The 27,981-nt window shown below is 38.6% G+C and overlaps 1 protein-coding gene across 1 annotated transcript; it reads left to right on the top strand.

Annotated features, from left to right (window-relative positions):
• Nucleotides 1–86: 86 nt before the first annotated feature.
• Nucleotides 87–27,557, top strand: LOC140238705 (carotenoid-cleaving dioxygenase, mitochondrial-like). Its single transcript, XM_072318604.1, has 10 exons — nt 87–249; nt 18,074–18,237; nt 19,045–19,284; nt 19,803–19,944; nt 20,469–20,609; nt 22,982–23,319; nt 24,108–24,216; nt 24,841–24,926; nt 25,960–26,071; nt 27,070–27,557. The coding sequence occupies exons 1-10, from the start codon at nt 87–89 to the stop codon at nt 27,225–27,227; spliced, it is 1,653 nt and encodes a 550-aa protein (XP_072174705.1). The 3' UTR covers nt 27,228–27,557.
• Nucleotides 27,558–27,981: the final 424 nt, after the last annotated feature.

The following is a 27,981-nucleotide window of genomic DNA, read 5'->3' as shown; positions in this document are numbered from 1 at the left end:
TGACGAACTGCCTTCCATCTGCGCTTTCCTACTCCTTGTTTCAAGTCGAACACAAGTCTTTGTGCCAAAGTACGTCACATTGTATCATGGATGCTGACGAAAATGTCGCTAGATACAACGGTCATCCGGAGAAAGGGAGTTCATCGACCGAGGAGGTCAAGCCAGGCGATGGTCAAGCTCCTTTGAGCTCCAAGCTTTATCGTTCGATCGAGGGAGAGACAACCGAACCGACTGACGCTAATGTAATCGGTAAGATACGTCTGTCGTCGTGTCAGATTCATATTCCTTACTAGAAAATCTCAATGTTTCTCTCCGGGAGAAAAAGAGATGGGTATAGCCTTGCTCTTATAACATGTGGAACATTATGGAATAGATTTGTCTTAGAACGATGCGTACGTGGAAAGCGTTCAGACTATGTTTATTTGTTTTTACGTAGCCTATATCGATGTTGATGAAGTTGATGGTTCTGAATGTTTGAATGCAAAGGACAGCAGGACTATTTTGATGAGCAATAGTCGCGACATTATTGATGGTGGACCCTGAGACACCCTTCTGAGAGAACAGTCGTATCCGTAATTCTGTCTTTTTTTTCCTTTTTGACCATCACTCTTGTAATCCCCCCCCCCCCGACAAAAATGATAGCACATGACTAGATGAACAAAAGACGCTTATACTGCCATAAACAAGGACTCAATTTTCTTAGTAGAGGGTAAGTCGGGGCAAAGAGAAACATGGAGTATTCAAAGCGAAGCACACCCATTAAATCTATGTAATACTACAAGCTGCATGTCCTCCGTGAAAGACCATGCAGGGATGCTACTTGTTTTGTTTTCGGAGCCGTACAAAAATGTCATGAATGTGTTTTTGGTTGTTTTTTTTTTTCAAAAGGAAAATATATGTGTTTAAATATCATACATCTTTAAAGGGGAAGGCTAGTAACTGATCAGTGGGAATCAGTGGAAATGCTGGGAGATGATTGTTCCAATCCTTATGGGATTCATTCAAGAGTTCATTGTATATCTATTGTTGTGTGAAAATGATTTGCTTCAGAATGGTCTCATATTCAAGTAATGTGCAGTTTAATGCTTCCAGGTTAGCGTCCCTGGTCAGTGACGGAGCATTAATCTGCACATTAGTTGAATATGAGACCGTTCTGAAGCAAATCATTTTCACACAACAATAGATATACAATGAACTCTTGAATGAATCCCATAAGGATTGGAACAATCATCTCCCAGCATTTCCACTGATTCCCACTTATCACTTACTAGCCTTCCCCTTTAACCATTACTTGAGGCACCACACCTTACCCCGGATTGCCGTCGTTGTGACCCTGGATTACGGCGTTGTGTTACGCCACTTATACGTATGCTCTTATTTGTAAGATGAACTGCAGTAACACACTGCCTTCCTGGCGGCCAAAATTTGATATGCAGCAGTCACCGTTAATAATCCCAATTTCAGTTTAACCACGTTATGACTGGTTTTTTTTTATAACCATAATAATATTACAATGATGATGATGATGATGATGATGATGATGATTATGATGACAATAATGATACTTTATGTATTTTTTTTTCTTCAAAATATGTTATCAAAATTTTTAAACAATAATTCAGAATGAAATCATTTCAATCCACGAACTCATCCAATGATTAATTATTCCACGTCTTCCTTGAACTGGCAATGCATTCTTGTGCAGTTCTGCTGTATGGGCTGCGGGGTCCGAGACAAAAATTGCGAAGTTTAAGATCTCAAAGTCTTCGCGATCTTTAGTCGTCCGTCCGCGCTGGCAACCAAAGTTTCGATCATTAAAAGTTCTCGAAGTTTGGGTCACGATTGCGCGTGCCCAAGAAAGAAGAAGCTTGTGATTGTGATGTAACAATGCACACCTGTACATCACAACGACCACGCCCTCCGGAGGCACCGCCCGCAAAACAGGTGGTGGACTGGGTAAACTTCAGTTTCAGTTGCTAGCGTTCACACTGCCCGAAGATCGAGAAAATGGCGGGGTAGGGGAAATATCCCTAGTTTGAGTGGGAAGTTTCGCAATAAGTGTGGCGGGAAGTTTGCGGTCACACGCGATCTTTTGCCAGTGTGACCGCGGCTACTGAGATCATTGATGTTACATTGCTGCTGCTGCTGCTGCTGCACTACTGAGCTTATTAAAAGTAATCTTTTTGAATAATTTAAATTGGATTATTTCAGTCTGAACTATAGTATCTATTTTTATTTGTATCTATGGAAATCGAATAAATAAATTTTACCATAGTCTGTCACTTACTATATTCGTTGACGAAACTGCTCATGATGGACATGGCGCGACTCGAAATTCCAGTATCTGGGTGGACTTGCTTCAGAACCTTGTAGATGTAGATGCGGTAGCTCTCCTTCCTCTTCCTACGCCTCTTCTACTGTCACTTTATGATACTATAATGAAAATGGCGTTGATTTTACAGTGAATGATTACTTTTTTTGTGTGTTGTTGCTTATGTCTGTATAGTATGTATAAATTGTTGTATTAATTATGTAACTTCGTTCTTTCTTCTTCATAGATTCACTGAAGAACAGCCTTTGGCTGAAGTGAGACCGTCTCGAAAGAAAATAAACTCAAACTCAAACTCAATTCAAACTTAACATTGCTATATAAATGTGATAACCTTGATGATGATGATGAAAACAAATTACCGATGGGAAAAAAGTTCTATACCGTGCAAAAGGTACACTTCATGGCATGGTGGCTATATGCATATTATAGAGACTGCATCATAGACATGGAATCGATCACTTTTGTTGTTGTTGTTGCTGCTGCTGTTATTGTTATTGTTGTTGTTTGTTTGTTTGTATTTTTTATCGACAGCGTGTGTATAAGGTGCAATCGGTATCTTTAGTGTCAATCGTTCGTCTGCACTGCAATATGCAATCATTTTGATTCTAACAGGTTTAGTTTTGCATTTTGAAATTGGATTATTTTCTCCGGCACTGCGCCGTTAAGGTCGTCAAAGGTCTCCAACACTGAAGGTCATTCGACTGAATAATTATCTGCATGCAATGGAAGAGACGATGCGCCACAGCGACTCATTAGGACGTAAATCAGGGCACGATAATTCACGTTGCCAAGACGACGAATGCGAGAATATTCATGATATCGGCACCAACATCAACATGGCTGTGTACTAGTGGGCACGTTTTTGTATAATTATGACGAGTTTGATCGTAAAACTGGTTAAGCGCTGTTTCTCTATATATTTGATTGAAAATCTGTTTTTGTTAACACAAATTGTTCACAAGCCGACGAGGGTAACAGATAAATCATCAAAGTGTTTAGATCATATACTTACCAGTTTCCCTCATAAACATACTGTCTGTAATGTAGCTAAGATTTCAATCAGCGATCATTATCTTATATATACATGTGTTGACATGAGGATAAGTACTAATAGGAAACATAAAGAAATTGTCTTCCGTGATTTTAAAGCGTTTGATGAGATTAGCTTTTTGGATGATCTTAAGAGAGTTTTTTCAATGAATGATTTCACGGATGAGGCAGAAGGAGTAAATGAAAAATGGATAAAATGGAAAACTATATTTTTACAAGTATGTGATATGCACGCCCCTTTAAAAAATGTAAGAGTTAAACAGAGATGTTGTCCATGGATCACAAAAGATATTGTAAAGCTGATTTATAAAAGAGATTATTTAAAGAAAAAATGTGAATCTCAACCTCTTTTTAAGAAGGAATATCAAAGAGTCAGAAACAGTATTACAAAACTTAGACGCAGTAGTAAAAAGAAGTATATGAATGTTATGTTAGATAAATGCAAAAATGACAGTAAGAGAGTGTGGAGAGAACTGAATAGAGTCACGGGTAGAAAACGTAAAGAAGATAACGTTCCGATGGAATTGACTGCTGATAAATTGAATGAATATTTTGTTAATGTCGGTAAACAAATAGTAGATGGTGGTAAACGTACTTTTCAATGGAATCATTCTGAATGTATTTATGAGTTTATTTTTGATTGTGTTTCTGTTGATAGCATTCGTAATTCTCTCATAAATCTTGGTAAAGATAGCAACATTGACATTCTGAATTTTGATTCTAAGTTGTTATGTATAGCTGCTCCTGTCATTTCTGAAACACTTTCTGTTATATATAATAAGAGTTTGACTGATGGAATTGTTCCCACTGATTGGAAAAGGGCTAAAACGACGCCTATATACAAGGGCAAAGGAAGTAAAAATGACCCTTCAAATTATAGACCAATTTCTGTCGCTTGTCATCTATCAAAAATTTTTGAAAAGCAGATTAAAGATCAGTTATTGGCATATTTTCAGCAAAATGATTTGATTAACATAGATCAAGCCGCATTCTTGCCCCATCACTCAACTAACACTTGTCTCCATCGAGCTGTTGATGATTGGTTGGAGTCTTTTAACGATCGTGAAGTAGTTGCTGCATGTTTTCTTGATATTTCTAAGTGTTTTGATTCAATTGATCATACGTTATTATTGCATAAGCTGGAATGTTATGGCATCAAGGGTAAACAATCGAAATGGTTTTCTGATTATTTAACTGGTAGGAGTCAAAATGTTTTTTGCCATGGCCATCTCTCAACATCCAAAAGTATCACGACAGGGGTACCACAAGGGAGTGTACTTGGACCTATACTTTTCCTTATATTTATTAATGATATTTCAGAATCTGTATATTCATGTTCCTGTAATGTATTCGCAGATGATGTAGTAATTTATTGTTCGCATAAAGATACTGATAGAGTTACATCAATGTTGCAAAATGATCTGAACTCAATATATAGATGGTACAAGAGAAACAGATTAAGTATTAACTTAGATAAGACTAAGGTAATGTTATTAAGTCCACGGTGCTCCAAAAGTTTGAACATTTTTCTTGATGGAAAAAGGATTGAACAGGTTCACGATTTTAGGTATTTGGGTGTTATGATAGACGACCATCTTCAGTGGGATGCACACGTACAAAATTTAGCCAAATCTATATCTATGAAATTATTTATGTTACGCAAAATGAACCAATTTTTGGATAAAGATTCACTTAAACTTTTGTATACTGCCGTTATTCAACCGTGTATTGATTATTCATGCTCCGTTTGGGGAAATTGCTCTGTTAAAAATAGAAATATTCTTTATCGATTACAAAAGAGGGCAGCACGAATTATCACATCAAATTTTGATTACGGAACTGCAAATGGGAATGACATTATCAAGGTTTTGAATTTACAAGCATTTGAAAATAGAAGGAATTATTTTTTGTCAACGCTCATGTATAAATGCATCCATGGACTTGCCCCCACCCGAATGTGCAATAATATTGAGATGATTTTTGACAGGCATGGGTTTAATACAAGAGCAGCTGATTCTTTGAATGTGGTACCACCTAAACCGAATGTAGAGTGTTTTAAAAGCTGCTTTAGATATGCAGGAGGAAAGGTATGGAACTCACTACCAAATGTTTTAAAGAATTCAAAGTCATTATCAACTTTTAAATTGTTATATAAGAAAATGTATTTTCACTGATTTTATCAAACGGCCTGTTTTTACATAATATGTACCATATTATTTTTTGTCACACTGTGTAACCCAAACTTGCCTGGTGCAAATTATGGATGCATGAATCCTTGAATGTGTGTTATGGGTATACATGCATTCGACTGTTTAGGTTAAACGGGCATGACTGCCAGATTGTATGTAATCTATTTATTAGTGTAGATTTTTATATAGAATTTCTATCTGCTTTTTATGATCGTGGGCTTGTTGATTCAAGTCCTTTCTGGCAGAGTTTTTACATTCCTTTTGTACACCAAATGGTCTGATTGTGTATATAATCTTGCATCATTTTATTCACTGTTTTAATATATCCTTTTTTATCATATTGTTTCGTTATATCATACATAGATCTGGTTACTACTGATTTCATTGGACGTATTGCTCCTTTCAGCTCTGATTGCTTGTTTGTAGTGGTTTTTATGCTTATATTTATGTAACATGATTTTTATTTTTATATAGTTAGATTGTACAGGACCTTGATGTAAAACAGCATTCACTTGCTGATCTTGTTATCCTGTCAAAATATGTTGAAATAAATAAATAAATAAATATTAAATCATTTAAATCATCAGTTAAAGCAAAACAAAACCTTTGCCAATAATAGGCCTACATACTTGATCTTTTTGCACAACAAGGAATATGATACACATACGTAAAATACATTACGTATGCCCACTCTTGGAAATTATTCAGTTGACAACACTATATAATATGGTCTTCAGTAAAATGTGTAATTGATAAATGTCATTGCACTCAGTTCTAATATATCGTGAATTTGATCCTAACTGTACAGGTCTGTCAGGTTGAGGCATTATTATCATATCAATTGTTGCACCTCCGAGTTGAGTGAATTGCCTGTTGTGTTATCTCAAATTGTCTGTGTGTTAAACGTACGTTTTTGTTTGAAATCAAATGGAATATGAAATTTGTACGAAAATGGAATATGGAACAACAATGAATTAAAAAGTGATGGATCGAAGTATAGAGTGAATCGCAAGTGACGACAAAATGGTATTTATCATTATATACACCGTCACCCAAACTTTGCAAACAAGCAGTGACATGGCACAGAGTGTGTCGGAAAGTGGGAGGCGTTTTGATTCACTGCTATCAATGTTTGATCACATTTCTCATCGTGCCAAATGTCATATTGATAACATTCCAGAGATACGAGATCTCTGCCCCGAGCGGATCACATTCACATAGATACACATGACGGTTGTTATGCATGTTCAATATCCATGAAACGCAAGGCGGAGGAATGCCCCCCCCCCCAAAAGAAAAAGAAAAGAAAAAAGAAAAGAAGAATATTCATGAAGGTGCCACCTTTCTTTAGTTCACCTCGTTCTCTTTTGGTCGGTGCCCGATGAGTACAACAAGACTTTTATACCTCTTCAATAACTATTCATTATTCATCAAATTGATTTTCCTGTCCTTATTATCATTCTATCTGCTTTTTTTTTTTTTTTGGGGGGGGGGAAGGGAGGAGAAGATTTTGGATAAAACGAATGGACATAATAATACGCCTGACTACAGTTTTTGGCCCCTTATACGAATTTAATGATGTCGCCCCCCCCCCTTAATGCGTTCTACACAATGGTCGTAAAGACACTGGCTCTCTTTATTTCTTCTCTTAAAAATTTCGCCATCAATGGAAAGCTGTGAACATAGAATACAAAGAAATATTGTCTTATCATTTTAAACAGATACAAGTAAAAATGGCGACGCTCGCTAAAAGACATGAACGGGATGACGCCAGTATACCGTGAAGAAAGATGTTGTTTCATGCGATGTCTTGTATAGCAGCACCCTCCATTTCCGACTTTCTTTCTTCTTCTTTTTTGTTGGTACGATTCATTTATTTTTTGCCCATGCGTTTCTTTACCTAAAAGTATGTCTTGTTTCATTGTTAAAAAAAATAGCGTGCAATTCAATCTCATTTGAATATGCAAAAGTCACGTTGTACTTTACTTTGTTAATATGCAAATGTCATAGTTATTGTATACCTCTACTTTCGTCGGAGATGAAATAAAATGAAATAAACTGAAATGGGTTCTTGCGAATTCTGCCCTACATGAATTGTATACACATGCCCGCAGAAATAATGGTACATGTCTCTTCAGTTTTATGTTCTTCCAAAGCATATTTACAGTTTGAATAAATACATCATTAACTTGTGATGGACCAATAATGGAGACACATTCGCACTTCATAATTTTTTTGAATTATTCTTACTTTTGTTTTTTGATATTCAACTAAAGATTGGTATCGAGTTACCAGATTTGTGTTGTTACTTTTGCCTTTTCTCCGGACCACTGCATTACCTTCTTTTTTTTGGCGCCACCAAAATTTTAGATTTGAAGATTTCAGTGGCCCGAACGGGTCATCAGACCAAATATATATATATATATATATATATATATATATATATATATATATATATATATATATATATATATATAATAGTGATAATAATCGTATAGAAAATAGTAAAGTATATATTATAGTGTGGAGCCCTGTTTACAGTGTACTGGTCATACGGTGTATACTGGTATATGAAATATGCCTATATTTTATTCTATCGCGAAAAGACGTTTGCTCCTGTGCGTATAGCTTTGAATTCATAAGGCTTCGCTGTCCCTTGCAATTATTCATAAGAGCACAAGTCTGTCATTGTTCATTCGTGGGAATCCTTACGGTGTCTTTCAGACATGTCCACCCTTTTTCTTTTCTTCCTTCGGAGGACTCATTACCGTGATTACGATCAGCGTTCCGGCAGGCGACCTGGGCAGACTTCGCTGATGTGTGCACCGGATTCATATCCGTAGGGAGTAGCAGTTGCAAAGCAAGATGATATATATTTTTTTTTCCTCCTGTGCATGGTCAATGAGCAAAGGAAAGCGTAATGAAAATAATCCGTCGGACGAGGAAAAAAAAAAAGATGAAGCAGCGGCCTTGTGTTATGAGTGATTTACCGGTCAATAATTAACGCAAATAAAACTTGATGAGCAAACGTTCATTCAACTTTATATGACCTGTCTCTATCTTAGTGTTATTTCTGAGTCAATGTAGAAGAGTAAATAAGAAAAAAAAAAATCGCCCATAAATTAATGTGAGAACGGTTATCAAAGTCATATTCCTCGAACCTGTCATGCACAAGCATATTGGTTCATGCACTCATTATGCGCATCCCATAGATACCTTTGGTTTAATTATTGCAAGGAGGTTTGTTCTGGGCGAAGTGCAGTTTGTCTGTTGAGGCCCGCCATCATTCTTTGAGCAATCCGAGCTCTAACCTAATGTTGTCTAGACTGTATTTTTCTTGTTTATTCATTATTGAAATGAATTTCCCCACATAATTACATTTTGTATTTATAAACAATAGTCAATCCCGGCAGGAGATGATTATTTTCAAAAGAATAATCAGAAGTGTGTGCTGTAAAATTATCTGACAAAAAATGGTGTTCTAAGTACAGGTAAAGTTTGTCTTCCCACAAATACTCTCTTCACGTTACAATCTACTTTGTTATTACATTTTTAAACTATAGCATACTCCCGTAAACTGTCAGACATCATACCTATATAGAAAAAATATTATTACAGAAGAAAAAAGTTGTTCGTGTTATTTTATATTGAAACATGGAGATGTCATACTGATGTTTTATTTCGTGAAAACAACATTTTAAAGGTGAGTGATTTGTATTGTTTGCACTTAGAACAATTTATTTATTTATTTATTTATCTATTTATTTATTTATTTATTTATTTATTTATCTATTCATTTATTTATTTATTCATTTATTCAATAATTTTCTGCCTCCAGCTCTCATGTAAGTGTATGTTTCTATGTTATGTGTACCTCTTTTCTGTCCTTGTTTTCTTCTTTTGTTTCATGCGGGGATTGAAAACTACAAGCCATGCTCCTTTATATAGCGGTTCCCTTCATGTCAAACAATTTTCTTTCGGTATATTTGCAACATTGTTTCTCAGTTCACAGTTGTTGTTTTTGTCTGATTTTCATTACATTGTATTCAAAATGTTATAATTGTATTTGTTGGAAATGAAATTAAACGAAATAAAATAAACGAAATGAAAATTAAATGAAAGTGTTTGAAACTGTATGGCATGCCTGGTAAGCCAATTTCATTCCTTTTGTAAGTACATGTAACTTCCAAGCAAATAGTTCTCTATGAATTAGACTTGATACAAAGATCCGTGACCAGACGTGGTCAGCCGAGTAATTTTCATATAATTCTTAATCTTTACACAATTTCTACGCGGGCATCCCCGTGTCTTTACTATTATGCATCGCTCAATCCTATATTATGTAGGGATGGCGAAAAGTAAATCCCCATCAAAAAGACATGATAATGAAGAGTTTTATCTCAAAACGAACTATCTTCATTCTTGTTAAGTTGAGATATTTGTGATTAAAGCTGCTAAAAAACAAAGAAAGTAGTAAGAAAATATGGAATATTTTTAACCTTAGAAGGGTTTGTTTGCAAAAACCGATAAGTCCATTTTTGAAGATTTTGAAGTACGATCTTTGTCTTAAAGTACAAAATGATACCTTTTAAATGATATATTGGTCACTACATATCATGGGCGTAAATCCCGGGGGGATGGGGGGGATATATCCCCCCCCCCCCACTTTTGAAGGAGGGGGGGATGGCCTGTACAAATATCCCCCCCTGAAATTCTCCCAAGAAAAAGATGTAGGAACAAAAAAACAAACAAACAAACAAAAAGAAATGTGGTGATATTGATTTCAGCATGATGGATTATTGCATAGCCTATAATCTAGGCGGAGAATGCAATTATTGTTTTTGTAATTTGCTGTTAAGCTAAACGTATGATGCAGCGAGATAATTGTCTTTGCCAAGCGATACATCTGATGCGGCGAGACTACGAACAGTGGACGCATCTACCGCGTCCGCTAGGCGCCACGATCGGTGGCAGTTTTTTGTTGTTTTTTTCGCATAAGAAGACTGCCACCAATTAAAAAAAATAAGAAAACAACGACAAACAACTGGATCATAGGCGGTGTATTCGCGCGCATCCACAGTTCGTAGTCTCGTCGCATCAGACCAGCTGCATCCCCACCTAGGTTATAGGCTACATACTGTAATGCATGAGCCATGACGTTCGCACGCCCGCCTCGTGACGAGAGCATATACTGCTGAACAGTGCTAGCAGCGCTCGTGTACTTCCTCTCGCACACCAATGCATGCAGTGGCGTATCTAGGGGGGGGGGGGGGGGGGGGGCAAGGGGGGCACGTGCCCCGGGCGCCACTCCTTGGGGGCGCAAAAAAAAAAAAAAAGAAACGAAGAAGAAGAAGAAAAAAATTAAAAAATAACAGAAGAAGAAGAAACTCGCCCGGAAGGGGGGGGGGGGGAGGGGGGCAGAAAACCAAATCAAAGAAGATAAAAACAAAACATGATGATGACGCGGACAAAATGACAATTTTCATTGCGTTCACACAAGAATTCCATGTTCTGTAAACTGAAATACAAAAATTTTCGGCTCGCTCGCTGCGCTCGCTCGCCCAGATTTATATAAAAAAAGAAGGTAAGAACAAAACGTGATGATGACGCGGACAAAATGACAATGTCTATTGTGTTCACACATGTCATTTTATATTTAGCAGGCAAAATGTTTCATGGAGCAGCGGTTGCAATTTGTTTCGTTCTGAAGCGATCGCCAATTGGTTTAAAAAAAGGCGCCAACGGTTTCGAACATACGGGGGGGGGGCGCAAAAAAAAAACGAATCAAACAAGATAAGAACAAAACGTAATGATGACGCGGAAATATACAAATTTCGGCTCACTCACTCGTACTAATTTAGAGTATTTTTTCGTCAGTTTGTTGGTATAAATTGTTATCTATAAGGCCGTCACTATATCTTGATTAAAATTGTAAGATGTAATAAGCAAAAAATGACAAGAGTTCCATGTTTTGTAAGCTGTTATACGAAAATTTTCGGCTCGCTCGCTGCGCTCGCTCGCCAAAATTTATCAAAGAAAAAAAAAGAGATAAGAACAAAACGTGATGATAATGCGGAAATAGGCCTATACAAGTTTCGGCTCACTCGCGCGTACTAATTTAGGGTATTTTTTAAAGTCCTCAGCTTGTTGGTATAAATCGTTATCTATAAGGCCGTCACTATATCTTGATTAGAATTGTAAGATTTAATAAGCAAAAAATGACAAGAATTCCATTTTTGTAAGCTGAAATACAAAAATTTTCGGCTCGCTCGCTGCGCTCGCTCGCCAAAATTTATCAAAATTCAGTACATTTAAATCACCCTCAAAATGACCCCTTTTAAGTGCTTGAAAAAGCATATCATGTGGACTTTGTTTAAAGTCCCTACCGGGATGGGGTTGGGGTTGAACACTTTTTCAGAAATTAAGGGCGCAATTTTCTCGCTTGCCCCGGGCGCCGTTTTCCCTAGATACGCCACTGAATGCATGTAAAGCAATATCGACCGTAATGCATGCTTCGGATGTTGAACTACTATCGTAGCCCCACTACCAGATGGCAACCAGCTGCATTCAACCAGGGAGGTGCTCTTCCCACCTCCTTGATGCAACACAGTCTGTAGGGCCATGGACGTAGGCGTGAACGAGTGCACCATGCCGAGCGCGATACGACTCACGTCGAGCTCCGCATGAGTTACCCAAAGATCTAGATAACAAACGAGTTCGTTAACAGCCTTGTACGAGTTTCAGTCGTAGGAATTGCAACGCATTTACCCTCTCCATATTGGCTCATATTTGCTCAGTTAGTATAATTCGTTTGCCTCCAGAAAAAAAAAACAACAAAAAAACAAAAGGAACGGGTGTCGATTCCCATATTTTGCCATAATTTATGCAAGTACCGCCTTTAATCTAATGAACATTGCTTTAGATTAATGGTTCAGACCTATTAACCAAACAGCAGTTTTTGGACTGTAAAATGTCACAATTTTCAAGCTCGCTCGCTTCGCTCGCTCGCATTGAATCGTCATGCCATTCTCCTGATGTTGCTGCCGGGTAATTGCCAGCAGTTGCGCCCGGTGCGCCCCTACCCCCTTAATTTCCTAAGCGAAAAAAAGTACAGCTACAAACGGCAGTTTTGGGATTGTAAAATGTCAAAATTTTCAAGTTCGCTCGCTTCGCTCGCTCGCATTTAATCGTCATGCCATTCTCCTGATGTTGCTGCCGGGTAATTACCAGCAGTTGCGCTCGGTGCGCCCCCCCCCCCCTTATTTTTCAAAGCGAAAAAGATATAACTACAAACGGCAGTTTTTGGACTGTGAAATGTCAAAATTTTCAAGCTCGCTCGCATTTAATCGTTAGGTCATTCTCCTGATGTTGCTGCCAGTAATTGTCAGCAGTTGCGCCCGGTGCGCCCCCACCCCCCTTAATTTCCTAAGCGAAAAAATATAGCTACAAACTGCCGTTTTGGGACTGTACAATGTCAAAATTTTCAAGCTCGCTTGCTTCGCTCGCTCGCATTATATTAATCGCTATGCTATTCTCCTGATGTTGCTGCCGGGTAATTGCCAGCAGTTGCGCCCGGTGTCCCCCCCCCCCCCCTTAATTTTCAAAGCGAAAAAATGTAGCTACAAACGGCAGTTTTGGGACTGTAAAATGTCAAAATTTTCAAGCTCGCTCGCTTCGCTCGCTCGCATTTAATCGTTATGTCATTCTCCTATTGTTGCTGCCAGTATTAAATTGCCAGCAAATGCGCCCGGTGCGCCCCCCTTAATTTCCAAAGCGAAAAAAAAAAAAAAAAATAGCTACAAACGGCCGCTTTTGAACTGTACAATGTCAAAATTTTCATGATCGCGTTCATGATCTTCAGTGTAAGAATTAAGACAAGAAGTTTCTCTTCCATTCTATAGGCAAAATTGTTCAATAATAATCTACATAAAATGTACTGCTACCTTAAACATGTTGGACTGTTTCAAGTCGATAGAACACGCAAAAAAAAAAATGAATCAAATTGCACCATTTACAACATCAATATGCAAAAGGTTCTCACTGTGGGAGGGGGAAGCCCCCCTCCCACACCCTCCCCCCTCGCTCGCATCGCTCCTTCGCATCTAATCGCTCCCCCTAAGATCAAATCCTGGCTACGCCGGTGATAGGCCCCACTATCTAGGCCTTCACAGTGATGTCGCACAGGCGGAGCAAGAGCTGAAATACCACGATGTAGTCATTCAATTATCTATGAATATTTCTTTTTCTTACTTGTTTTTTATAGGAAAAAAATCCCAAATTTCACCAAAAGTGTGCACCAGATCGCTGGAAAAAAAATGAATCAAATTGCACCATTTACAACATCAATATGCAAAAGTTCTCACTGTGGGAGGGGGAAACCCCCCTCCCACACCCTCCCCCTCGCTCGCATCGCTCCTTCGCATCTAATCGCTCCCCCTAAGATCAAATCCTGGCTACGCCGGTGATAGGCCCCACTATTTAGGCCTTCACAGTGATGTCGCACAGGCGGAGCAAGAGCTGAAATACCACGATGTAGTCATTCAATTATCTATGAATATTTCTTTTTCTTACTTGTTTTTTATAGGAAAAAAATCCCAAATTTCACCAAAAGTGTGCACCAGATCGCTGGAAAAAAAAATGAATCAAATTGCACCATTTACAACATCAATATGCAAAAGTTCTCACTGTGGGAGGGGGAAACCCCCCTCCCACACCCTCCCCTCGCTCGCATCGCTCCTTCGCATCTAATCGCTCCCCCTAAGATCAAATCCTGGCTACGCCGGTGATAGGCCCCACTATTTAGGCCGTCACAGTGATGTCGCACAGGCGGAGCAAGAGCTGAAATACCACGATGTAGTCATTCAATTATCTATGAATATTTCTTTTTCTTACTTGTTTTTTTATAGGAAAAAAATCCCAAATTTCACCAAAAGTGTGCACCAGATCGCTGAATTTGAGGTCTGAAAATGCCCAATTTTCCTCGTGTGGGAGGGGGATACCCCCCTCCCACACCCTCCTCCCCGCTAGGCCGCTCCGCTCCCTCGCACAGATATTCAAACTCAAAGTCCCTCCCCTACCCCCCATCATTAACACGGAACGATGCCCCTGTGATGATTGATTCACTGACTTAAATCAAGAAAATTGAAGAATACAAACAGGAAAATATCTACTACGTTATTCAAGAAATGGATATCCTTATTAGCATTTTATTGAATTTATTTGGGTATTATTCAGGGCTGCGCTACGTTTTTGAAAGTCGGCTGACAAGGAAAAACAAACAAACAAAAACAAGAACAAAAAGTCGTCATATTTTTGCTGCCACTTCCCTCCCACTTTGCATGGAAAAGAGTGGGACATTTGATCCCTGTTAAGTGTGTGGGTGTGTGTGTGTGGGGGGGGGGGGGGGGGCAAGCTTCCCCCCCCCCCCCCCCCCCCCGGGGCTGCGCCGGTCCGGTTATGGGCTTGTAATCGTGGTGATGGTGACTATCGCCAATCATCCCCCCCACTCCTCAGTACGGATTTACGCCGTTGCTACATATAAAGGTATATTTTTGAAGTTATGGTCTAAAGAAGCAAACATTTTCTTATTATTCTCTTTATTTTTCTTGACCTTTAATCGCAAATATCTCCATTTGGCAAATATGGACTTATCGGTTTTGCAAACAAACTCTTCATATATTCCTTGTTATGTTACAAGTGAAGTATCACCGGAAAGGTTTATTTTGCTCTATCTGACGATGGACATACCCTTACTTTGAAATGTTTCAAAATCGCGCTTAGACCATTTTGCAATGAAACTCTTCATATCTTCCTTAAAGAGTGACTCAATTATCGTTATGCAATAAGAAATGAATCGAAAATTATTGTCTTCTATCTGTTGGCCAGGGTGACACGACATTTCCTCTTGCGATAATTGCTCCGGTCTTATTTTCTCCAAGGACTTATGGTTAGGGTTAGGGTTGATGGTTTTTTTGTCGAGCCCACCGGAGGTGCGGGGAGACTAAGGGATCGCCTGCGACGTCTGTCCGTCCGTCGTCCGTCCGTCGTCGTCCGTTCGTCCGTCGTCTGTCCGTAACGCTACAAAACTTCAATAACTCTTTACTCTGGGCTTCAATTGCAATCAAACTTCGAGGAAAGAGGGGTCATACAAAGTTTCACATTTTACCATATAAGAAGGTCACCTCAAGGTCAAAGCTCACAGGCAGGGGTCAATGAACTTTAGGGCCCAATGTTGAGCATTCATGGCACGTTTCTATTATTGGTCATAACTTTTGATCCATAGGTCCGGTTGTGACCAAACTTGGATGGTAGATGTCCCTTGGGGAGTGGATGGTCACCACAAGGTCAAAGGTCAAAGGCAGGGGTCAACGAACTTTAAGGGCCCAATGTTAAGCTTTTATGGCACGTTTCTTTTTTACCATAAATTTTTACCCTTTTATATCTCTTTTTATCTGTTATATCTCTTTTTTTATCTGTTATATCCCATTCGCGTACAATTTCTTGTACGCGAATGGGCGAGACACATTATGGCACTTGCCTTGTTCAGGTTTAGTTTGATGTGAGGGTTAGGATTAGGGTAGGTTGTGTTTGTGGGTAGAATTTACGTCTGGTTTCGAGTGCAATTGATGGGAACAAATGTCGCACGAGCAAGTGTCATGGGGTCTTGGGGCAAATCCAGTATGGGGACATACTTTAAATATTTTGAGTGGCGGCATCTGAAAGTGAGTTCAAAGGGAATACAACTTTCGAGACTCCAACTCTTGAACCTCCTTGTTCCAAAGTATCTCTTTGGAGTGTAGGTATTATAACATTGGTCATTTGCAATGTGTGGCAACCCTCAGTCAGTTTCTCTTACAATCACTTTTATAGCGTGAGCAGGTGAGCGGTCTTTTAAGGCCCATGACTGGTTCTGCACACAATGTTGTCATGTATACACTGTTCTCACAGCGCCTTGCGTAATCATATAGGGTCTACCAGTATACTGCATACTGTGTTCGTCGAAAATGATATAAATTTCTTCGAAGAAAAAAAAAAGAGCAGTGTGTTCTATGGGAACAGGGTTATTGGCCGTGAGTCTGTATTCTAAGGCGCACCATGATATGCCCGCATGTTAAAATGGATTTCGAAAGCCTTCCCCGCCAAAGCGATAGTACATTATTTGTATAGTTCTGATGCGTTCGTTCACTCTCCTGAGTACATTAACTCTTTGAATGTCACGCTTATTTTCTGTCCATGGGTTTATGCGTGGAATTTGTGCACATTTGATTCACCGGTACAGAAAGGGTTAAAGGTCATGTTTACCTTTGGGAGCAGTGATTTAAAAAAAAAAGTTCAAGATAGCCCTTTTGATGTATAATAATAATGCGTAGGTCAGTTGTATCATAAAACCTCCTACGTGTCTTACCATATAAGATTTTTGCAATAAAGCCTAAAATACAAGGAGATATCACTATTTTTCTCGTTAAACCATAACTGTAGACGGTTTAGTCTGGAAACATTTTTACGTGTATAACTATTGTTCACACTTTGTATATTTTTCGATTATACTGGTTCAAATTTTTAAATATTGGTTGTTTCTATCCCTACGTGACATTTTAGAACTATTTTGACGCACTTATGCTGAGTTTTTGTTTTATCTGCAAATGGTAAATTATGCCTTAAGTAACTTTCTAATCCCAGTATTCATTTCTGCATTCAGACTGACATCAGACCTGTATGTACGTAAAATATGAACACCCAAAGAGAGAGGGAGAGATGTGAGAGTGGAAGAGAAGAAGAGAGAGATGAGAGAAAGGAAAGAGGGAGAGAGAAATAAAGACTATGGGGGGGGGAATAGAGGGTACCCCATTGTTGAACTTCTTTTTCTCCTTAATTTGAATCGTGCTTGTTTTGTTCTGTTTTTCTGCCACTGTTACATTTGATGTTTTGTCTTGAATATGACGCTTGAGAAATGAAGTTGGTTCTTGTTGATTCCTCCTATAATCGTTCGATGGTAATGTAGCGTGATTATTGTTCGGGTGTCCCAGAAATTACGGGTGTGCTGTTTATGACCACTATTTCCAGTGAAGCAGTGATTTAAAAAATTTTCAAGATATCACATTTTTGATGCATATGTGTAGGTCTGTTGTATCACACAATATCCTACCATATAAAATTTTTCCAATAAAACCTAAAATATAAGAAGATATCAGTATTTTTCTCACTAAACTATAACTGTATACGGTTTAGTCAAGAAACATTTTTATAACAACTACATGTATTGTTCACATTTTGTGTATTTAACAATACTTAACATCTATGAAATAGATTCAAATTTTTACAGTGGTTGTTTCTATCCCTAACTCACATTTTAGAACTATTTTAAATCTTTAATGCTGGGTTTTTGTTTCTTCTGCAAATGGTGAATTATGCCTTTAAGATTGTATATAAGAAATGTCTACAGATAACTGTATAGATTAATGTTTATCACTGATATTGTCGAATTAATTCATTATCTGATCAGGTAAGGTGCCGGCATGGCTGAAGGGAAACTTGTTCCGCAACGGGCCAGGCATGTTTGAAGTCGGACCGGACAAAATGGATCACCTCTTCGACGGATTGGCTTTCCTTCATCGGTTTATTATCCACGAGGGGGGACGGATCCAGTATCAAGGACGCTTTCTCCGGGTACACCAAACTCCTGACGCGTATAGTGCATCTGATTTTTAAATGAGAGTGCAAGCCAACCCTGTACAAGAGCTGCATATATATTCAATCTTCATTCGGAAGAACGATTTTCCTATTTAAAATGAAGTATAGGAATTAATCGCAGTTTTATAATTGACTATTGAGTAATATACTGAGCCGTACTCGAAGATTCATACCCTTTTCTCAGCTTTGAGAAGAAAATTCAGTATGACTATAAAGAACGAACTAATATTGAGCATACTTTGTGACTTTCTTATATGAAATAGTCTTCTTAAAGACTATTTCAGTCTTTTCGCTTTGGTGTAAAGCGCCTTGAGTGTTGAGCATTCAATAAGAATGGATGCTGTAGAAATTAAATGTATGTATGTATGTATGTATGTATGTATGTATGTATGAGGGCATGTATGAGGGCCGGCGGAGCGGTCCTCAAAAAAAAAAAAAAAAAAAAGGTCCTCAGTGGAAAAACATAACCTTAATTTATTTATTTGATATTATTATGATTATTATGATTATGATTATGATTATTATTATTATTATTATTATTATTATTGTTATTATTATTATTATTATTATTATTATTATTATTATTATTATTATTATCATTATTATTATTATTATCATTATCATTATTATTAAACACTGCCCGTTGATCGTTCAGAATGCACGCACATAGCAGCGATGATTGAAATCGTTCTATTACCGTCTATTGTCCACAGTTAGGAAGGGAGATATAAAGCAGTTTTATTTAAAATGACTTTCGTTTCTGTTATACATCATTATTATTAGAGCGATATGTACGCAGCTGCGCTCAAACATCAGCGACTGACCTTCGGCGGCTTCGGGACAATGGCCCGCCATCCCGACCCGTGCAAGACCCTCTTTCAGCGGCTCCTGTCCCTCTTCAAGCTGGAATTTCCCGACAATTGCAACGTGAACTGGATGAAACTCGGCGACGATTACTTCGTGATGACCGAAACGCCCAAGCTGAAGAAGATCGACGTCGACTCCCTCGACGTCCTCGACACCGTGAGTCCCGTCCTTTCGACTAACGATTTTATCATTTTTTTTTCAATTTTCCCGCATTCTCTTATTTCGAAAACATGAACCATAATATCGCTTTGATATTGTGTACACTTGATATAAAGTATACAAATTGTTGTTGTAAAAATTATAATTTTAGAGCAATAATTATCTGAAATTAGATGTAACATATCTGATGAATCATCAGACGCACCGAGTTAACAGCTCTTTTTCGGTATTTGACAGAGAAGTCACAACATTCTATTTCAGTTCACAGTATTTTCATTGATTACATTTTTCTACTATTTTGTGTCATGTGTATTAAAACATTTTATATAAACAATCATGTTTTATTCGAAATGAAATATACAAAATGAAAAGCTTCCCTGGATAAAGATAAATAGATAAGTAAAGTCCATGTGAATAAAAAAAAAAAAGATAGTCTGATACAAGCATGGATTCGAAAACATCCCTACGTGAATGTTAAAACATAACTGTACGCCTATCGGCTTCAACCTACTCAGGTGCGCATCGACAACCTTCTCGGCGTCCATACCGCCACCGCTCACCCGCACACGACTCGTGACGGCACCACATACAACATGGGTACCGCAATGAGTATGAGGTGCCGCTACTCAATCATCCAGATACCGCCTTGCCCAAAAGGTTTGACAGACTGATCGTAGGTGCAACGCCGTATTTCCCAACAAGTTAACGCATTTCATTCGTACTTTAACCCCTTTCATGTCAAAGACACTCGTATCCCTGCAGATTCGTCTACAATTACCTTTGGTCAGATGGAATGTGCATTATTTCTATCTACGTATAGCTGAGAAAAAAAAATGAATCTCAAATGAATCTTATCTGTAAGTGAAACTATTTTAGTATTTACGCATGTCATGTGGGTGCCTCGGGGGTTTTCGATATTTCTGCTTAAGTAGAGAGAGAGAGTTAAGCCTTGGAGCTATACCTTTTTCTTGCTTTGTTTTTGTTTTTTGTTTCATCTTTTGAATATTATTAATTTTCGCTTTATCATTATGTTGCTCAGCTATCAATTACGTAAACAGTACTTTATTATTTTGTTATATTTGGTTGAGAGGAAACAACATTTGTGGAATTGAATCTCCTTTATAACCTTGTCTTGTCGTTACTTCTTCTAGTGCCCCTTCTCTCCCCCACCAATCATTCAGGTTCAGACCCGTGGGACTCGGCGTCCATCTTGACCAGTATCCCTTCCTCCACGTATTGCCCGTCGTATTTCCACAGCTTTGGCCTTACTGACAACTACATCATCTTCCTCGAGCAACCACTACGTATCAATACGCTGAAAGGTTCGTTTGTAAATTTTCTGATTTTTCTTAGTGTGGGTCGATGGCCCGTTTCTCTTCAACATGTAGATTATGTTGATTGCCAAGCTGGAATCATTTGACTGGAATTGCAAGTAGGCATACAAAATAGTATTTCCATCATCAGATCATTCATGTCCTGTTGTTCATTTTATGCCGAGACTCCAAAATCAAGATAGGTCCATCTAGTTCCAGGCTTGAATTTGCAGAAAACGAAATCCAAAAGTTTTTCGTCTATATACCGTAAACAGGTAAACGCAAGATAACTTGTGTGCATCACATTGTTTTTCTGTCATGTTCCGTTGTCTCTTCTCTCTTCCCTCTTTCTCTCTGCATGCATTTACCTACGAAAAGCATTATTCCCTGCTGGAAAGAACACGGCGTTCGTCAGTGTGAAGGACAATGTGCAACACAGTGTGAACGACAATGTGAAACACAGTGTGAACACATTGTGAACACTGTGTGAAATCTCTTCACATTTGCTGAATTCCAGCGTTCTAACATTGTGAACACATTGTGCATCATCAAATCACATTGTGAAACAGGACATTTAATACTATGTTCACACTCTGTGAATAACCACACCACAGCGTGAAATTATCTTCACACTGCTAAATTCGAGCGTTTTCACAAAGCAGACAATAGGGAGCTTTAGATTTTAGACGCGCGGACGTTCAAAGAGAGAAAAAAAAAACATGATCTGAGCGTGCGCAACAGAAGCGGATCTAGGGGGGGGGGTGGGGGGGGGGGGGGTTCCAACCCCCCCCCCCCCAAAAAAAAAAAAAAAATAAATAAATAAATAAATAAATAAATAAATAAAAAAATAAAAAAAAAAATCCGGGGACCATTTTTTTTTTATCTTATCTTTTTTTTTTTAACTTGTAATTTTATTTTTTCTATTTATGGCAATGACCTCTATACCAAAAATAGTGGTGTTTTAGATGCAAGAAAACGCCATTTTCACACACAGATTTTCAAAAATTCTCCCTACTGTGGGAGGAGGGACACCCCCCTCCCGCACCCTCCCCCCCCCCCCCTTGCTCGCTCCGCTCGCTCGGGCTCGGTCGCTACGCTCCCTCGCATACCGCCCCAACCCCCTCCTTTATAAAAAGCTAGATCTGCCCCTGCGCAGTAGCGCGGATCAAGTTACTGCGCACGCTCAGATCATGTTTTTTTTTTTTCTCTTTGAACGTCCGCGCGTCTAAAATCTAAAGCTCCCTAATAATGTGACCACATTGTGAGTACGCTGTGGGACACTGTGATCTTTCCAGCAGGGAATTTGAAAATGTATTTGACACCTCCAGTCACATTTTGGTGGGCAGAATGATGAAAGAAGAGGAATCGAAAAAAAAAAAAAAACACCCAACAACATTGGAACACAGTTCAGTCTATCATTTTCATGTATGTGACGTAAGAAGTAGCACACACACTTTGATATTATTCAGATGAATTTGTATGTTTTTCAAGAGCGGAGGCATATGCAATTAAGCCTGGTTAAAAAGTAAAATAATACAGTTAGGTTGGGGTGTTTGGGGGATTTATATTGTGACACAGATTGTAATTTTGAGGTATAATGTTGAATTTGATATAATATATTTGTGTGTGTGTGTGTGTGTGTGTGTGTTTGTGTAAAGCACTATGAATTATACTGTTATGTTATTATCTCCCCTTTTTTTCATAGAGTGACGACATAAAATAACCCAGGGTACCTGTATACATGATACCACGAGGTCTTGGTTTTTAATATTCAACTCAATTCAATTCAATTCAGTTCAGTCCAATTCAATTATACCTTATATCCATCATATAAAAAATAATGCATACAAAGTATACGTTTGTAAATTCATATGGTGTAACAATTTGAAAGAAATACAAGTCATAAAAATATGAGATTAAAAGTTTTATGCTGATGACTACATAACGAGAAAACAATGCTCACTTTGCGATGGTAACCAAAAAAAAAAAATAAATAAATAAATAAATAATGAAGTGATTGAAGAGAGCAGTGATCTACTGCAAAGCAGAACTTGTTAAACGTGGATCACTCGAAACACAATATACTATTAATACAATACATATGCAAAATTAATCTAGATTATGTGCCATTGGAAAATTTGATAATACCGAGCTTTAGATCTGCGACGCAGACGCTAAGTTGCCTCCCGAGTTGGACAATGTCCAGCTGTCTCGCGCATGTGCAGAAGACACGATTGTTTTGCCTCATCTTATAGCGTCGGTTTTAGCGTTCGCGTAGCAGATCTAAAGCTCGCTAGTGATATGGATGGGTTGAACAACGGCATAAAACTGAGTGACGTGATACGACAGGCAATTATATATTTTTCGCTTCTCTCTTTCAGCATTAACATCCAAACTGACGGGACAGCCCCTGACGGAATGCATGCAATTCTGCAAGGAGGAAAAGGCGCGCTTTTACCTCATCCGACGCGCGGATGGACACGTATTTCCGACGCATTACACCGCCGACGCGTTCTTCTGCTTCCACCACATCAACGCCTTCGAAGATGGCCGAGGTCACGTGGCCGTAGACATGTGCTGCTACGCGGACGACGGTATTCTGCGACGCGTCACTATGGCGAACATGCTATCCAACGGATTGCACACGCACGACTCCAGGCCGTTGCGATACGTACTGCCACTGGTCCAGGAGGAACAGGCCGGAAGTCTGGCTGAGAAGGTTTGCTTCGCTCACACATTCCTTGATGATTGAATTGTTGTCAGTAGAAAAAAATATCGTTTAGGATTATTGTCCACTAACCTCATTCTCCACCATTGCCCATATTCCGTACATCGAGAATATCGCAGTAGTAGGCTATGCTCAGGGTACTAAGTAAATCACACACAGTTCACACACACACACACACACACACACACACGCCCAACATGAACGCCTACTACTGATGTATTATAGGACCTACACCGATTTTAGATAGTTTTGATTTTTTTTTTCTTCCATGACATTTCTTCGTAATTGCCATTATTTTCTCTTTCTCGAATTTTTATCTTTAGTATTTCGGCTTTTGCGTACTTGACCGAAAACTGAAGATGACGACACCTTTAATTTTTGTTGGCATCTCATTTACCAAAATTGATATTGTTATTTAGCCCGCTAGTACGACATTCACATTATGGTCCACGATGCTAATTGATGTAGTAATCCTTCTACGACATGCACTATGCATCGGATTATAACATTGATATGACTGACAAATTGTGGGAGCTGGCCACTATAATATTTATTGCTTGTATTTTTGTTTTATTACTAGTAAGTGGCACTGCATTATCATTATGTTTATCATTATCATCATCATCATCGTCATTACCACCATCATTACAAGGGTCCGATGCTATAAAAAGTGCGTCTCATAATGCTGAGATTGTTTGTGTACAAAGAGTTTCACGTGGCAGTCGAGAGGAATAAACTGGTTTTCATCATACAATGTATTTGTATACTGTCAATATCAGGCAAGACAAAATGGCGGATCTCTCGTCACCATGGCGGGTTCCCGCGCTACAGCAACTCTAAACGATGATGGCAGCATTTATTGTCATCCCGAACCCCTTGCCGACGTAGGTAAGTACACAGAATATAATTCAATAATAATGACAACCAAACCTGTCATAATTGAAGTGGATGTCAGTGCTAGCAATATAATGAAATCGATCCAAATGGATCCCAATCCGATATTAATCCGATACCAATCAATTAATTCCATGTTACATACTGAGTAAATGATTTACCAAATGTAATTGAAGGGAAACATGACAATTATGCTCAGTCAAGAGAAAGGTGCATCAGAAATACTTTACTATCCAAGTCATTTGAAGAAAAATGTAGAAAATATATTATAAAATATAATGCACTCCCGTTATAAAGAAGACAGTTATAACGACATTTCGGATACAACGAAGTAAAATTCAGTGCCCATAATGATCATCTAGATATCTTTGTTCCCCCTCCATTCGCTATAACGAAATTTCGATGTAACGAATTTGAAATCTGGTGGTCCCGAGGACTCCGTTATACTCATAACGGGAGTCACCTGATTATGTCACTTGTGTCGATATTCTTGTGATCAAACAAGTGCTGATTGTGCAGGTGTTATGCATTAATGCCAGTCAACATGTTTTTGCATTGCATAGTCCCTTTAATGTCCATTTTAATGAGGAAGAATAATGTTTCGTATCCTTAACACAGGCCTGGAGGCACCTGCCATTAATTACAAGGAATACAACGGACGACGGTACCAATATGCGTACGGTGTAGGTGGAAGCACACAGGACGTAAGTTTTGCTCGTTCTTGCATTATTGTTCTCTCCACTGTCCTATACCGTCATGGTTGTTCAAAATGGGTATACTGATAGGTAATCCTGCATCATAAACCAACAAAATTAAAGTCGCCAGTCATGGCTTTTTCAGGCAGATTCTGAAAGAGCAGACTCTAAGCTTCGAAGTGACGTAGGGCCTACAACTCAACACAAATGGACATTCCTAACCCATCTTAAATAATGGAAAAAAAGTACGCACTGTGGAAGAGGGTTTAACGTACATGGGTGCTGAATTTAAAGGGTCTATTCAAATGTTAAATCTCACCAAACTACGCTCTGCGTGTGGATGCGCAATGAATAGGACAGACTCCTTAGAAATCAGCAACCACATACAGTTCAGGGATTATCAGATTAATCTGTAGATTCTAACAGTATAGAGCTCTTCCATCAAATTCTATTCACGATTAATTGTATATTAACTTTCAAAGCAGTGGTTAGCGTCATCCTTTCAAAGGCTAACTGTTAGAGTTGAAAGTATGCGAGTGTGTAAATGTGTGTATCTATAGGAAATGAAGAAGGGCCTCTCAGATATAGACCTACCTAATCACAATGTTTTATCCCCCCCCCAAAAAAAAACCAACAACAACAAACAAACAAACAAACAAAAACAAACAACAACAAAGCGTTCTAGAAAACTGAAAAAATATATAATTCATATTTTAATCCCAAAATTATGTGTATAATATATAAACTATACTTATATACATTATATATACATACAAACATACGTAATGTTTATGTGTTGAACATGATATCTATGAATCTAAAACATCTCCCTCTGTTTTCTACATGAACATCACTTTGTTATTACCAAATCTGTTGTAACGTACGTGTTTATTGTATTACATAATGTAAACTCGTCTCCATACATTTTCTTTGTGTCGTAGTTATAAGTTTAATCCCACATCTGTTTCTTTCGACCGTGTATTTCTGATCCGGTCGTATACTAACATCTTACATTAAAATTGCTTTTCTTCACTGTTGATAGTTACACAAAATCGATCTTGAGACCGGCACGGTTTCCACGTGGTCGAGTCCCGGATGTTTTCCCTCCGAGCCGGTCTTTGTTCCCTCGCCCACCTCGTCCGCAGAAGACGACGGTAGGTCCATGTTATTTCTCTAAATCGTCCTTAAAACTTTGCCATAATACAGTGCACCCCCTTTATAACGAACACGGTTAGTAATCAAATTCTCATTTACACCGAATTAAAGATTCAGGTCTCAAAATGATTATCTACATATTACATGCCCTATGATATCTTTATACTCTTTGTTATAACGAAATTTCGATAAAATGAAATATAATTGCCTGTCCCGAGGACTTCATATAATAAGGGGAGCCGTCTGAACGTGCACGTACAGGTTCTTAATGACATCCTTCTTTTTCATGTGATGCAACTCTTCATTGGCAATTGGTTTAGATCGTCAAAGTCTTGTGAAAACCGGGGATATACGTATTATATACCGGTGGTCGGGATTGACCGGACACAAAATAGAAAGAACAAATGGAAATTTCCCATCCACACATTTCTCTATAGCATCGCTGAGCCCAACACTGGCTGAAGGGACTACTTACTGACCTGCACTGTCTTAGGGCGGACCTATAGCACCGAGAAATCAAAACGGTTTACATGTAGGGCTACAAGCTGTGCTTACATTTTGTTGTCACGCTTCCTCCACTGTAGATAAATTTTCAATGTCATATTTTGGTTTTGAAGGAAATTATGTTACCTTGAATTGAATTGAAAAGAATTGAATTGAATTAAATTGAATTGAATTGAATTGAATTGAATTGAATTGAAATTAATTGAATTGAACTGAATTGAATTCAATCGCATGGAATGTATTAATTTTTGGCATAACACTGCTGTTCTCTAAATTTATTTCGACACTCTAACGGGTATTTTCCCGACTTTAATTCCGGGCGGACAGTCTTCTGTTGCCAACGGTTGCGATGCCCAAGAAATTCCGGTTCTAAGCGAGGTTGCCACCCCTGGCAAACTGTACAATGTGAAACCACTTCCCTATATCATATTCCCCTAGAATAGGACGGTGTAATTGATAACGGTCATTCTAAGCTCTTCCTCTTCCCATATAGGGGTCATCCTCTCTTGCGTTCTGGATCTGGAGCATGAAGGCAAGCGACCATATCTCCTGATACTGGACGCGCGCTCCTTCACGGAGATCGCGCGCGCCGAAGTCACCGAAAAGACGAAAACGTTCGGCTTTCACGGCATGTTCTCCGCGGGAGACTAAAAGGAGCGTCCCTTCGTTTCGAGATATTCGTCGTCATTGTCATCATCGTGCCATGTTGTAATTTTTGCGATTCGTGACTTGTCTGACTTATAAGGCACAAAAATATAGAAAAGTCTATGCTTACACTCAGACATGATTATTAGTTTGACAGACTGCAGACGCACTGCTTTCTAAAGATCTATAAAACTGGTACTCAATGGACTAGTTTGGAGTTGGTTTATTAGTGCTCCTACAGATCTACATAGCCAGAGTGCAGTGAATCTCACAGCAGTCGCTTCATTCCTTTTGAAGGCACCACTGACCTTATTATTGTTAAAAATGGATCTCAGAGACCCAACTGTGTGCAATACAATAAAAAGGCCGCCGCGTCGCCATGTTTATACCACGCTCTCTCTTTATAATTATTACTAAAAAAAAGTAATGCGGACATGCACGCATAATCAAATTCCAGGGAGGAGAAGTTGTAACCAAGAAAACTGATTCCGTGAGCTACGTATATTAATGTATGACGATGTGCGTGGTGAGATGGCGGCCCGGTTGCTTCAAAGCGATTGGTCAGTGAGATATCCGCATATTTCATCCGAAGATCAGTGGCAGGCTCTAAAAGATAAGATCAATCGTGTTTGTGTGGTTTTCGGATGTCTTACCATTGACTCGACATTCTGACGCAAATTTAATCAAGGACAGAAACAAAGGAAAGAACAAAATGATTGTAAGTTTGCTTCAGAATTATTAAATTACACATATTTTGATA

The sequence above is a fragment of the Diadema setosum genome, chromosome 15 (assembly GCF_964275005.1).
Source record: "Diadema setosum chromosome 15, eeDiaSeto1, whole genome shotgun sequence".
In the NCBI taxonomy this organism is placed as follows: Eukaryota; Metazoa; Echinodermata; class Echinoidea; order Diadematoida; family Diadematidae; genus Diadema; species Diadema setosum.
This window is presented reverse-complemented; position numbering and strand designations above follow the sequence as displayed.

Bases quoted from the DNA above. Each gene is read 5' to 3' on its own strand.
- LOC140238705 (XM_072318604.1), top strand. From the start codon at position 87: ATGGATGCTGACGAAAATGTCGCTAGATACAACGGTCATCCGGAGAAA. The intron at 18,238-19,044 runs GTACACCAAACT...CATTATTATTAG, and splicing joins ATCAAGGACGCTTTCTCCGG to AGCGATATGTACGCAGCTGC. The intron at 20,610-22,981 runs GTTCGTTTGTAA...TCTCTCTTTCAG, and splicing joins ACGTATCAATACGCTGAAAG to CATTAACATCCAAACTGACG.